The sequence below is a fragment of the Coenobita brevimanus genome, chromosome 66 (assembly GCF_032717465.1).
Source record: "Coenobita brevimanus isolate Jiangsu-jjx chromosome 66, ASM3271746v2, whole genome shotgun sequence".
In the NCBI taxonomy this organism is placed as follows: Eukaryota; Metazoa; Arthropoda; class Malacostraca; order Decapoda; family Coenobitidae; genus Coenobita; species Coenobita brevimanus.
Window position 1 is genome coordinate 35,564,728 of NC_137019.1, and position 14,940 is coordinate 35,579,667.

General features: G+C 43.5%; 1 protein-coding gene across 1 annotated transcript in view; it reads right to left on the bottom strand.

Annotated features, from left to right (window-relative positions):
- The window catches only part of LOC145405252 (uncharacterized), a 72,269-nt gene that overhangs the window by 41,923 nt on the left and 15,406 nt on the right, over positions 1 to 14,940 (bottom strand). The window contains exons 8-11 of the mRNA XM_080276670.1: positions 10,829 to 10,959; positions 2,354 to 2,513; positions 1,503 to 1,654; positions 670 to 811 (exon numbers count right to left, since the gene is read on the bottom strand). Coding sequence (XP_080132796.1) covers positions 670 to 811; positions 1,503 to 1,654; positions 2,354 to 2,513; positions 10,829 to 10,959 — 585 coding nt within the window. The remainder of the gene's footprint in view (positions 1 to 669; positions 812 to 1,502; positions 1,655 to 2,353; positions 2,514 to 10,828; positions 10,960 to 14,940) is intronic.

Sequence of the window (14,940 nt, forward strand, 5' to 3'; positions counted from 1 at the left end):
TTCAAGTTTTTCCTTCTCCTCTCCCTTCCCTTGCCATACTAACCTGTCGGGAGGACGCAGAGGAAGCGGGGGTAATATCCATCTCACATCTCTCCCTGTATCAAGCTTGTCTATACACCTGTCCTGTCCTGCCTTTGTCTGTCTACCTGTCATCCTGTCCTGCCCTTCCCCTGGCATGCCTTATATTCCGGAGGACACAGAACCTACACTCACTCATCTTCACTATTTAGCTTCTGTATCATATTCTTTCCCGTGGTGCTGGTATGAGAGCTTCGTGCGATGGCACAGAACAAAATCCTTCCTAACCTCCTTCCGTACGTCCCGAGAGAAGAACTGCAGAATGCATAAAAAAGACTTTAGCCTGTAGTTCACGAACCTCACGATAAGATAAGCCTGGGGAAACAATAACACCTCTTTTTGTACAATATCTGCTTTTCTTTATTCCTGTTTACCTGTCACAAACTCAATCACTTCCAATCACATTGCCTTCACCTGTTCTTCCTCTTCCCCCACACCTAACGGGAACAAGGAGAAGACAGCAAAACGAGTGCTGGGTACCGACGGAGTTTGTGCCCAAGCGAAACTATGCCTGTCAGCCTGACATTCTGCTTATCTACATGTCACTCTGCTTGTCTTCATGTCACTCTATCTTTCTACAGCATGCTTTACCTGCCGGGAAAACGTGGAAGACACAAGGCCATCGCTGGGTTCCGACAGAGTTCGTGCCCCAGCAAAGCAACGTGCCAAAGTCCAGCTCGGTGTTGGGGGTATAGCTGACGGTGGAGCTCGAACCCACTACCTGAATGTGGCTCTGAAGGAGGAAGAATAATTTAATACGAAACTACATATGCTATATTTTGTTTCCTATTTTTGACACCTCCAGACAATGCTGAGCTGTGGCAAGCTATTAACATTGCAGTATGATGCTATACTCCTTTAACTCCAACTTGGCCTAGATTTTCGTCCTTTAGCGACTTATTTCGCGTAGAACAGTGCCAGAAGACAATACTACTACTACTACTCAACATGCATTTCAAAGCGCTTCTTCGTGACGATCATCATATTCTAGGGTTAATCTATTGTTTCAGTTCAGCATTCAAGGCGAGGGGGTGGCAATTTTGTCCAAGTTAGAGTAAAAAGGAGTATAGTCACGAGGAAGTGCTATGGAAGGCTCTTGAGCAGTAGCACTGCCATTTTCTGTCACTGGGCTGTAACAAGAGATTAACACTACAGTATGATGCTAGTAACAAAGAAGTTCTATGGAAAGTAAAATCAGCGGTGGAACTGTAGTTTTGTCATTAAGCCATAACAAGAACATAACAAAAGAATATTGTGCTAGCAACAAAGAAGTACGGTACTATGGAAAAGATATAGAGCCGTAGGACTGTCTTCTTCTCTTACTGAGTTACAGGATATAATCTGCAAAATGGTGAACATCCACTCCAAGTTAAGGTGGAGAGACTATAGTGCGTTGTTTTCTGGGTTATAGGAGGCCGACCTACCTGCGGGATATCGACGCTTTCGCCGCTGTTGTTGAAGGTCCAGGTAAAGGCTGAAGGGACGGGGTAGGCTTCTAGGTAGCAGGGAATCTTCACGTTCTCGTACTTGGCCGCCCCGTGATACTCCGTCTGTCCATCACGGCACACTGGCGCGTCTGAGGATTAAAGAAAGAGAGAGAGAGAGAGAGAGAGAGAGAGAATGCGGAGTTAATGAATGAAGGGATAGAGAGCTATATGGATCACATACATTACGCCGTTCAAATCTCCGTCTTCTCGTACTTGGCCATTATTTGATCATCTGTGCATTATGACCCAAATGAGCGTTTGCAATTGAGAATAAGGAGGGGGATATTCTGAGAGAGAGAGAGAGAGAGAGAGAGAGAGAGAGAGAGAGAGAGAGAGAGGAGGGAGAGGAGGGGATAGGCTTTACGGATATAACAAAACAGATGTGAACAGTGGCCTTGTTTGGTTGAGGGCTGATATTCATAATGATTTCAAACTGCGATTTTTATCATTCTCAAAGCCGTATTCATAAAGATTCTAAGGTTGGGAATTGTTATAAGTGCCATACTGATCTTTATAAATAACCGGTAATAAATAATTTGACAACTGAGAATGTTTATGTATGCTATCTTATGCTCAATTTGCGTGACAAGCCAGATTCATAAATTTACCTTCATATGCCCCCTTTTGGCACTTTTCTGGCCAAGAATACCGAAAGTCCGGCAACAAACAGCTTGGATGTCTTAGTTCTACCAGTGAAATAAGAAAGCTGTCATGGGACGAAAATCTCCTTCATGTAAAGATAGACGTACTAAAGAGTAATAACAAGAGTGAGTGTGGTTTGTACTCACACTTAACTCTCAGTATGATAGGGTTGGAGTGGCCATCACCCTCAGTGTTGGAAGCCACACACTGGTAGGTCCCCGAGGCCCATCGTGTCACCCTCTGTAACACTAGACTCTGGTTGCTGATGATTACGCCACCACTCACGTTGTGCACAAGCTCCTTCTTCTGTTGGAGACACAAGGTATACATGCAGTCTCCCTGGTTACTGGACAGCTTCAGTGAGATAAATAATAGTGAAGGAGTGGTGAACAGTCTCCATCTGATGACACCACCACTCAGGATAGGCATAAGCACTTTCTTCTCTGGACACAAGGAATGCACTTTGCTGCCTACGTTACTATATTCTTTTTACTCGTTTTTGGCCTGGAATTGGCATCTCTCCATCTTGACTGCCGAGTTGTAACAGGAGAGTAACACTAGAATACTGTGCCAATCACAAGGAAGTACTGCGTAAAGGCAGTAGAGTTGTACTGTTGCTACTAAGCTACATGAAATAAATTGGAAAAGGACAAAAATCTAGGTCAGGTTAGAGTAAAAAGAGTATAGACAGCTTCAGGGAGATAATGATAGTGAAGGAAATGTGAACAGTCTCCATTTGATAATGTCGCCACTAACACTGCACAAACTCCTTCTCCTGCTAGACACAAAGCACTGTCATAATCAAAGCCTGCCGACATTTTCCTACTGGCCGTGGCGATGAAAAGTTTTGTATTTTTGTGCTAGCTATATGAAGCACGCGACAGAAAGGTCTAAGAAGAAAGGATACTATGACGCTTGTGAAGAAATGAGAAATATAAGACAAGGCGCGATGCTGCTATAAGTTCATTCTTTTGCAGTCACGAGGTAAGAGTAAAATCAAGGACAAGTCTTCGCCTACTAACACACTGTGACCACTTCAGTACTTCACACATAAGGCAGGTTCGTCATTTTCCTCCCCAGTTTTTTCCTCTCTGGCTGTTGTTGAAGAAGCCAACACTGACGTTGTGGACAAACTCCTTCCTAGGTTTAATCAAAAGTTACATACTAAACTTCCAATGTTGTAAAGCTGAGATTAAGTAAGGCGGATGGAGCACTTACTTCTTTTAATCTTATGAGGTATTTTACAATATATTCTCGTTACCTGCATACAATTTACTCAACTATTTTTATTCATCTCTAATAATGAAAGAATTAAAGTTGTATCTCATAGTTTTTACCCCTCCAAATTTCTCTCTAGCTGAATTAAATTAAATGGAGTAACACAATAAATTACACTCATTTGTCACTAGGGGGAATGGATTAAAATTACATGTTAAATTACGGAACACGTCTGCGTGGCTGCAGCATTGTAACTCTAGGAAAGTAACTTGGGTTTGAGATTTAGATGGTGGTTTTGTTCCAGTTTAGATGCAAGGTTCTGAAGCATTGCGGTGTCGAGAAAGATGTTATGAGGATTGCGACATATCATCATTATCTTCATCATCATCGTCACCAAGCACTACGGTGAAGAGAGATGTGTGGATTGCACAAACATCATCATCATCATCATCATCATCAACACCATCATCACCACTATCATCATCATCAACACCATCATCACCACTGCCATAATCATCATCATCACCATCACCATCATCATCATCATCAACTTCATCATGACCTCTTTTCCGCACCACAGTACTGGGTGCGGCAGGGTCCAGAAAACAAGGAAAGAGAAACCATGATATGAAAAGAACTGTCAACATTGTATACAACGAAACGTGGAAAATATTTACGGCATTATTATTATCTGTCAAGTGATGAAAAGCACCACCATAAAGGAATAAGGTAGAGGAAGCTAAGAAAAAAAAGCTGCATAAACAGGAAATTAGAAAACTGCGATTTAAACGATCATTAACAATAATTATACTGAAAAGGATCTGGAATCAGATCCTGTAGAATCTATTTATATACCTATATCTATCCATCAGTCAACCTGTTCTACCTCCTATCTCTCTATCCCTTTCTCTATTATATGTCTATCCATCTATCTCCCTACCTATCTATGAGTCGTCTCGGTGTCACCCTGTCCCCTGCCAGTAGTCTGCCCTCTCTACAACTCGCATCCTCCTCTCTCACACGTCCTTCTACCCCATTCCTCCATCTCATCTTCAAACTGAGCTTAAATAACTTGAGTGCTTTTTGTTTTTATTTATTTTTGCGGGCATCTGTGCCCGTATTAATAAAAACTCCTGGGAGTAAATGTTCCTCTCAAAGTGATATTTGGCTCCTAACTTCTAGAAGTACTCCTAAAAGTTACTTTCAGCTCCTAAGTTTACTCGTAAAATCACTAAAAAGTAAAAGTCCTCCACAAGGACTTTTAAGGAGTTAGGAGGGCTTTTAGTGACAGTAAACACAGTAGCTGCGTCCCTCAAACACCAAGAGACAAGACAACATAGACCATGGCTGATCGACACCACCAACCACGCAGAAATTTTCGAGCTCGGAAGGATGCATTCATGGAATATGATGATCAAGAACTTGTAAGAAGGTACCATTTCGATCGTGAGGGCATTCTGTTTATTACTGATTTAGTAAGAGATGTACTGGAAAGGCCCACACATCGAAACCATCCTCTCACACCCGAGACGAAAGTGTTGATACTATTAAGGTACCTTGCAACTGGAAAAATGCAGCAGTTTAATTGTGATGACTTTGGACCATCGCAGCCATCAGTAAGCAATGAGATAACGGAAACACTCTATGCTCTAACTGCTCCACACATTGTTAAGAGGTTTGTGAAGTTCCCCCGTACACTTCCTGAACTACAAAGAACTGAAAGAAAATTCAGGCGAATTGCTGGCTTTCCTGGGGTAGCTGGTGTGATTGATGGGACTCACATACGAATTGTGGCACCAAACCAGTATGAAGAAGTGTATGTGAATAGGAAAAATTACCACAGCATGAACATTCAGTTGGCGATTGAGAGTGAATATAAAATACTGGATGTGGTTGCAAGGTGGCCAGGATCAACACATGATGCCCGAATTTGGCAAGAAAGTGGATGAGAGGAAGCAGCATTCACGACATTTGCAATCTCAGCCCATGCCTGCTTTTTCATGTCCGATGTGTTCCCATGGCCGAATTTCCCTTTTATAATTCTCTTTCTTTCTCCAATGCCTTCTGCCAGCACGAGACACTCTTCCTCCGTCCAGTTTCTCTTTCTCCGGAATTTATCTGCAGCCGTGGTATGTTGAAATTGTGCCATTGTTGACGGTCACTTTACCACGTGTACACACAATGCCCCGATGGTAGCAAGCACAATCAGCTGACCACACGATGTGTTTACATTTTATCCATTTTATCGACATTCGTAGAAAATCATAATATATGATCAAATAGATTTTTTTTTTTTTTTAATGCGAGGAAGAAGGAACCAAAGGCCATGAGCCCGCAGTAACAGTTCCCTCCAAGAGAAAAACAAAATACAATAGAGAGCCAAATTCAAGATCCGATCATTTTGAGATGCCTGGACACACTGCGTTTGAAAGACTGGAGATCATAGGCAGCAGGAAATACAGACAGAGGGAGACAGTTCCAGAGTTGACCTGTTGCATAAATGAAAGACTGGGAGTGACAGTTAACTCTTGCATTAGAGAGTTGGACAGAAAAGGGATGAGAGTTTGCTGCCGGACGGGTGCTACGCGCCCGTCGTAGAGGTGGAGGAATGCAAGCAGACAGTTCAGAGGAGCAGTGACCATTAAAGTAGCGACAGAAAAGAGATAAAGATGTAACAGTGCGGCGAAGAGACAGAGGTTGAAGGGAGTCAGTAAGAGGAGGAGAGTTAATAAGACGAAAAGCCTTTGACTCCACACTATTGAGAAGAGCTGTATGTGGGGAGCCTCCCCACACATGAGAGTTGTACTCCACACAGGGGCGGATAAAACCCCTGTATAGAGTCAACAATTGTGCAGGGGTAAAGAAAGAGCGGAGTCGGTTTAGCACACCCAATCTCTTGGAAGCAGATTTTACAAGAGATGTAATATGATCTTTCCAAGATAAGTCCTGAGTAAATGAAACCCCAAGCATGTTCAAGGATGATGCAGGATTAAGCTGAATATTATTAAACATTAGTGGGTATACCTGTGGAAGATTTTGTCGGGTTGATAGGTGTAAGAACTGAGTCTTAGATGCATTAAAAACAACCATATTATTTTTACCCCAGTCAGAGATACGAGCCAAGTCAGACATTAGGTGTGCCATAGCCTCATTCCTTGTTTCTTGAAGTAACTGTTGAGATGGACGTTGCGGGAACCGAAAGGAAAGGTGAAGGGTGGAGTCATCAGCGTATGAGTGGATAGGGTTAGATGTACAGCTTAGAAGATCATTGATGAATAAAAGGAAGAGAGTTGGTGATAGGACAGAGCCCTGAGGAACACCACTGTTGATAGATCTAGGAGCAGAACGATGGCCGTCTACAACAGCGGCTATAGAACGACCAGAAAGGAAGCTAGCGATGAAGGCACAGATAGAAGGATAGAAACCGTAGGAGGGCAGTTTGGAAATTAAAGATTTATGCCATACTCGATCGAAAGCCTTTGAGATGTCAAGTGCAATGGCAAAGCTTTCGCTGAAGTCCCGAAAGGAGGATGACCAGGAGTCTGAAAGGTAGGTGAGAAGATCGCCAGTGGAGCGTCCCTGACGGAACCCGTACTGACGATCGGAAAGAAGGTTGTGATAGGAAAGATGCCTTAAAATTTTTCTATTGAGAATTGACTCAAAAACTTCTGAAATACAGGACGTTAAAGCAATTGGACGATAGTTGGAGGGTTGGGAGTGGTCACTCTTCTTTGGTACTGGCTGAATGAGAGCAAACTTCCAGCAAGAAGGAAAGGTATAAGTTGACAGACAAAGGCGTAAGAGTTTGCCTAGGCAGGGTGTAAGCACAGAAGCACAGTTCTTGAGAACAACAGGAGGGACCCCATCAGGCCCATATGCCTTGTTAGTACTGAGGCCAGTGATGGCAGAAAATACATCAACTGAAGAAATTTTAATGTCAGCTATGAGGAAGTCAGAGGGGGGAAGTGATGGAGGAACAGCACCGGAATCGTCTAAGGTGGAATTGGAGGAGAAAGTCTGTGCGAAGAGATCTGCTTTATCAGTAGAAGAAATAGCTACAGAACCATCAGAGTAGAAAAGAGGAGGGAAGGATGATGATGTAAAGTTGTTAGAAAGATTTTTGGCAAGGTGCCAGAAGGAGCGGGAAGAATTCGAGTTGGAGAGTTGAGAGCATTTAGTATGGATGAAATTATTTTTAGTAGAGCGAAGAACAGACTTAGCACGATTCCGGGCAGAAACGTAAAGATGATGTGATTCAAGGGTGGGTTGGCTCCGGTACCTTTTGTAGGCCCTCTCCTTGTTGTGGACAGCATTAGAACAAGCGTGATTAAACCAAGGCTTTCTTGCGTTAGTCAAAGGATATGAGAAAGGAATGTATGCTTCCATGCCCGAGAGAATAACCTCCGCAATGCGCAAGGCACACTCAGATGGCTCCCGGCCACGGAAGCAATAATCATTCCAGGGAAAAATCAAAGAAGTACTGCCTGAGGGCCTCCCAATCCGCAGCTCCAAAATGCCACAGACGACGTTTCCCTGGAGGGTCCACAGGCCGTACCGGAGTGATAGGACAGGTTAAGGTAATAAGGTTGTGATCGGAGGAGCCCAACGGAGAGAAAAGATTAACAGAGTAAGCAGAAGGATTAGTTGTGAGGAAGAGGTCAAGTATGTTGGAGCTCTCTCCAAGGTGGTCAGGGATACGGGTAGGGTGCTGTACAAGCTGCTCTAGGTCATTAAGGATAGAAAAGATGTAGGCTTGTTCACCAGGTGGATCCGTGAGAGGAGAGGAGAGCCAAAGGTGGTGGTGAACATTGAAATCTCCTAGAATGGAGATTTCAGAGAAAAGAGAAATGGATAGAATGTGTTCCATCGTAGAAGTAAGATAGTCGAAGAATTTTTGATAGTCAGTAGAATTAGGGGATAAGTAAACAGCACAGATATATTTAGTCAGAGAATGACAGGAAAACTGAAGCCAGAGTGTAGAGAATTCAGAAGAATCGAGTTCAGGAACACGAGAGCAAAATAAGTCGTTGCGTATATATACACAACAGCCACCTTTGGCTTTGAAATGAGTATAGAGAAAGTAGGAGGATGCAGAAAAGGGTTTACTGTCAGTTGCCTCAGACAGCTGAGTCTCAGTTAGAAAAAGAAGGTGAGGTTTAGAGGAGGAGAGGTGGTGCTCAACAGAGCGAAAGTTAGAGGAAAGGCCGCGAATGTTGCAGAAATGAAGAAGAAGAGAGTCAGACAGTGGTTCCAGGCACCTCGAGTCGTCACCGGGAGAGGGGCGGATGGTGGGGGCATTTATGGTCCCCCCCCCATGGGGACTCCGAGGCTTGGTGATGAGACGCCATTTTAGTTGAATTTTGAATAGGAAGTGTAGTGTGTACTGTGCATGTAGTTTGGTGTAGATAGAGAAATTTGTACTGGAGAGCATGCTGGCCTACTCTCTGTATAACTGAGACATTGAAAAAGTTCATCAAAGTGGGATGGTCAGGAACTAGTCCTGATGGCTGATGAAACGGGAGCTCCAGCACTTCCTGTCATCAGCTTTCCATCCACCTCGGGAGTACTGCCCTGCTCGACTGGTGCTACAGTCTACTCCTATATGAAAACTAGTTTTTCATTTTTACACTACTTACTGATACTCTAAGGCTTTCTAATGGTAATTTATTAAATATATTAAGCAGAGATTCTTTGTGTTGGTAACACTTCATAATAGGAGCGAAATTACTACTACGAGTCCTCCTAGGAGGAACTTTTAGAAGCAACTCTCATCTACAACCACTTTTAGTAGTAATTTTAGGAGTACTCCTAGAAGTTTTTATTAATACCGGCCCTGGCCTTTGGTTCCTTCTTCCTTGCATTAAAACAAAGTATGGTGATGAGGGCTAAGTTCATCTAAATATTAAGAATGTCTGGGCAACTTCTATGACTGACCTTACCTAACCTACCCTAAGCAAATCAAATCCAACCCATCTTTACCAAAGCCAATCTAATTTAATCTAACCCACCCTTATCAAACAAATAAAATCTAACCCATCTTTCCAAACCAAATCTAACCTATAGCTCTCAAACTTAACCTAGTCTACTCTAACCCATTCTCATCTATCCTAACCTGACCTAACCTATAGTTCTCTCACCTTTAAGTCTGTCCCCATCTCCTTCCAGTGGGACTCTTTCCATTACTCACTCTCAGCTTCCAGTGCTGGAATCCTGCAATTGTACTGTTACTCTCCTCTACTTCCCCTAGCACTTGACCGCTTAGTTGTTTCGCTCGTATCAGGCCTTTCCATGGCTTTTTACGACACGGTTTTTCCTTCAGTTTCCTCTTCGGTATCAGTTGGTTGCGTGTCCTCAGCCTACATTTTCGCTGCACTCTCCTTTTCTCCATTATTTTCTCGCAAATTTTTCTTTCATTCTGTTTTTTCAATTATGCCTCACTTCGTATAACAACGTATCATACAGTATACCTATTACTTTTTGTTCTACGTTCTCGTGTCCTCATCACTGTCTGATTTTTTTTCTTCTTTACCTTCCTATCTTTTGTATCTATATTTTCAGCGTATCTTATAGTTTCTGTTTTCAGTGTAGTCCCTCTCTTTCTATCCTTTCCTCTCTGTCCTCTCTGTCTGTCTTCTTAGCCAGTCATTCAATGCTGTCTTTTCTCTACCCTCTCTGCCTGCTATTTCCTTTACGTACCTTCTCTGTCTCTCTTCTTCTTTACCCTTGCTGCCTGCTTTATCTTTTATTTCTGCCCACCTTTGCCTCTCTGCATGCCTTCCATTCTTTTCCGGTCTTCTCCTTTAACACTCTGCCTACTCCTCCTATCAAAAGTTGTCTCTCCATCTTTTCTTACGCTATATCTCTTCCATACCTCTACACCGTCCCTGTCTACCCTCTGCTTTTCCTGCATGACTTCCTTGCCTGTCTTTCCTCCCTGTCTGTCTCTACTTTTCTTGCCATCTCTTCCACTATGTCACTCTCCTCTCTCTATATCTTACTCTCCTGTCTCTAATCTCTTTACTTTTATCTTCTTCTATTGCCTATACCCTCTCTACCTTCATCTTCCTCTTCTATTCCTATCCCTCTTAACTTTATTTACTTCTCCTGTCTCTACCCTCTCTATCTTTATCTTACTCTCCTGTCTCTACCCTCTCTATCGTCATCTAGCTTCCTTGTCTCCACTGTCTCTACCTGCATGTTCCTCTCCTGTCTCTAGCTTTATCGTCTTCTCTACCCTCCCACCCTTATCTTCCCTTCCTGTCTCCTCCGTCTTTACCTTCATCTTCCTCACCTGTCTCATCTCTCTCTTAGTTCATCTTCCTCTCCTGTCTCTAGTTTCTGTATCTTTCTCTTTCTCTTCCGTCTCTGCCACTAATTCCTTCCTCTTCGGCCTTCTGTCTTACCTCGTGCATCCAGGCAATCTTGTACACCCAGGGGTCTGCCTTGATGGAACATTCGAAGTACACATCGTCTTCCTCTTCGATGTTGCTCAGGTTAAGGGACCGACCGGGGTGAAGGTGGGCCACAGGCACGTCTGGGGGTTAAGGAAGCTCCCTAACACCTCTTCCTTATAGTAGCCGCAGCGAGAAATGAACGTTGTGGTGGGGCAGGCGGGATGACCTGGGATTCCCCCATTGTTGCCATATCCACATGTCACCGACCATAGAGGTAGGATGTCACCGACCATCGGCCACCGCTGCAGCCCCGCTCCATGATCCTTACCCTGTGTCTCTGGCTTTCTCTTTCTCTCTCGGTTTCTATATAAACTGGTGTATTTCCGAAACTAATTATGAAATTATTATGACTTTTGTTCCACACCACCACTGAGGTAAAAATCAAGGAGAGTTTTCTGTATAAAGGTTTCCCCCCCCTCCTAAATGTGGCATATGAGCGGGGGAGTGCGGCCTTGCCGATACCTCCTCCTGACCTATAATTATACACTCGCCAGAACTGACCTGCCCTCAGACAAGGGGGGGGAAACCTTTATACAGAAAACTCTCCTTGATTTTTACCTCAGTGGTGGTGTGGAACAAAAGTCATAATAATTTCATAATTAGTTTCGGAAATACACCAGTTTATATAGAAACCGAGAGAGAAAGAGAAAGCCAGAGACACAGGGTAAGGATCATGGAGCGGGGCTGCAGCGGTGGCCGATGGTCGGTGACATCCTACCTCTATGGTCGGTGACATGTAGATATGGCAACAATGGGGGAATCCCAGGTCATCCCGCCTGCCCCACCACAGCGTTCATTTCTCGCTGCGGCTACTATAGCAGTTTATTTTTTGTTACGGCTGGTTGATATCAACTGCTGTGCTATTTATGTTGAGTTTGGTGGTGTTTGAATTATTTAAGTGACACAAAAGAGGATAGTAAGGAAAACTGAAATAAATCGCTTAGGAGGAGGTGTTAGAGAGCTTCCTAAACCGACGAGAATAGGGGCATATGTTGCCGGCTCGCTGGGGAAACAGGAATGAGATAATAATATATTTTGTTTATGGAGACTCGGAAGGACCTGAGGGAAGAACATGAGATATGTAAAAGAATCAGTTCTCTCTCTCTCTCTCTCTCTCTCTCTCTCTCTCTCTCTCTCTGCTTAGTCTGCGAATCTCAGCCTACTGTAGGGGACAACACACTAGCTCTACGAGAGCTGCTTCCAGTGTTGTATGAATTCGTCTGGTTGTAGCAAAATACAATATATTTATTCACTAAAATAATTCAGATTTCTATTGCTTGGTTTAGGCGGCAATAAGGAAATAAGACTTAGCAGCAATGGAGGCACGAAGGAATGTTTTTAAGAATATGGAATGACTACATATGATTACATTAGCTTCACCAAAACACTCATTCTCTGTTATATTCTTGCTTATCAGTATTGTGCACATTATATTGATTTCTCATGCCATTGAAAGGCTGTGAGGCTTAGGCAATCGTGTCGAGAGTGAATGTGTTTATAGGATTTACAGAGAGAGAGAGAGAGAGAGAGAGAGTGTGTGTGTGTGTGTGTGTGTGTGTGTGTGTGTGTGTGTGTGTGTGTGTGTGTGTGTGTGTGTTTGTGATGGTCTTCCAAGGACAGAAATGCCTAGATGTCATTTTGTAGGGGCAAGCACTTAAAAAAATGCGACGTCTGACAGTATACAAAAAGAGAGACAGATACACATATAGATACAGATAGTCCAAAAGAGCTACGGCGGAGGAGAGCGGGAGAGGAGGAGGAGGAAGCAGTAGAGATAAGATACAGAGCGACATATCGAAGGAAAAAAAAGAGGATCCATCTAGAAACGCCATTTAGGTAGGCTGACAGAGCGCAGTGGCGAGTGATGTTTACGTATGGGCGCCGTATATTATCAGACGGGGAGAAGGAGGGGGAGACGGGAATGTATTTGTCAATGGTCATATCTCAGAGCCGTTTCGAGGATGTGGGATTTAACTTTTTCTGTTTTTATGATGTTGTTTCTACTGCCTTGTTCTAATGTTCTTAATGTGTGTTTTTATGTGTCTGTGGCAATGACAAATAAAGCAAAAACAAAATCTGTATTGCTCACCCTATTAATATGGACTTTTTTGTTGTTGTTATTTTGTTATGGACTTCTTCCTCTGCCACACAGAAAATGGCTTGGCTTTAAGCAGACCTGGATGGTCAACCCCATACCACATTGAAAGAATAACGGACAGCTTGCAGACTCCTTCACACATACCTTTCCTTATGGATATTAAAACAACTTCTTCAGATTCACTGATGTAGCCGGGACCAGCGGCACCTTTGACGACTTCAAATGTAGCTATAATACTACAAACTAGCTGGCCAATGGAGCAAACAACCAATCCAAAGAAAAGAACTTCCAAAAGAACTTGATGTGAAAGTTTACTTATGGCTGCTCTAGAACTCCAGGGAAAGGACAGCTGAAGTACTTTGTTGTAATACGCATACACTGGGTCACAAAAGTATCGGTGCACAACATGCGTGAAACATTTGGGACCACAGAACGAAGGTCACTGAAATATTAGTATCCGACCTACCACACGATGGTAGCCCTGATGTCGGGAGGTGTTATATATCGCCAACTAGCAATATCCTCTTGCAAACATATAGCAAATGTAATGTTTATACAGACAGACACTGATGATACACAATGAGACGTTGGTAATGTCAGCAGTTGTCCGAACCTTTTCGGTAGGCATCGCACCCCCTGTGCACCGATACTTTTTTGATCGAGTGTACGCCAGTATGGCTTATTGTGTTCAGTATATTAGTGTTAATGGCATCGAAATAGTGTGTTATTGGCCTGTAGTGGTGTGCTGATGGAGTGATGTAAAGTGCGCATCACAGCAAGAACTCTGTTGTGTGGTGGGGATGGTGAGAAACCGCTCCATTCCCAGCTGGATGGAATTTCAGGCAAAAAAAATTCGCCTCACAGATATACCACTCCGCTGGTCTGTTCAGTCGAAAGTGAAGTTCATGCTTTTTCTGTCTTTCTCAATATTCCATGGTAGGAACTTTTTAATGAACTTTAGCTCAGATTTTTCTTACCGTTGTTATTTATGTTTGAAAACCAGCATCACTCACCTAATTGAATTTCAGTGTCAAGATGAGATGGTTAGACTTAGATCAGTGTAACGATATCTGATCTGAACTTGAATTACTTTAACTTCCACGTCCAGGTCAGGTGCTGAGACAAATAACGGTGCAATGACATTTTTTAGCTTTTTCGATGCGGCAACTTCTCCAGTAGCGGCCCATTCAGTCAGTCACACACTAATGTTTTTGTGACCCAGGGTGTTCCACTCCCGATGCTCGCTCCATATTATGGCCCTCATGGTTCCAATATATCTGGCAATATTTGTATTTGTTTCTCTCTCTCTCTCTCTCTCTCTCTCTAATCTATCTAGCAATTTTTGTATTTGTTCTCTCTCTCACTCTCCCTCCCCCCCTCCCTCTCTCTCTCTCTCTCTCTCTCTCTGTCTATCTGTGTGTGTGTGTGTGTGTGTGTGTGTGTGTGTGTGTGTGTGTGTGTGTGTGTGTGTGTGTGTGTGTGTGTGTGTGTGTGTGTGTGTGTGTGTGATCAACTTGTATTCTAGAACCCTCTCGCCCAAGACCCACAACATTTCCTCCACCACTCGTTACCCATCCCTTTTTGTTCGCAGTTACAAGGCGGATCAGACCTCATTAAGTGCCCTCGGATCTCCCTCATCAGAAGGGCTCAGTGGCTTCGGGGAGACTAAAGACTCGCCTTTTTGTTAAGATGCTAGCTGGCCAAACGCTGACTCCACCGTTTCTGCTTCTACGGTCATATTTCATTTTGTCTGTGATGTTGGAGAGCTTACAAATCACTGCCATGCATATTTATAGAACCATTACCGGGGATCATCAGTGAGCTCCTTGCCTCCGCAGTGACGCATGCCATGATGGGAATTCTTTAACTGAGATGCGAGCAAATCACCCATTGCAGCGGCCCTGAACATATCCACTGGGAAAAGCGTCTCTGGCCATTATCATTCACCCTAACAATGATAAAC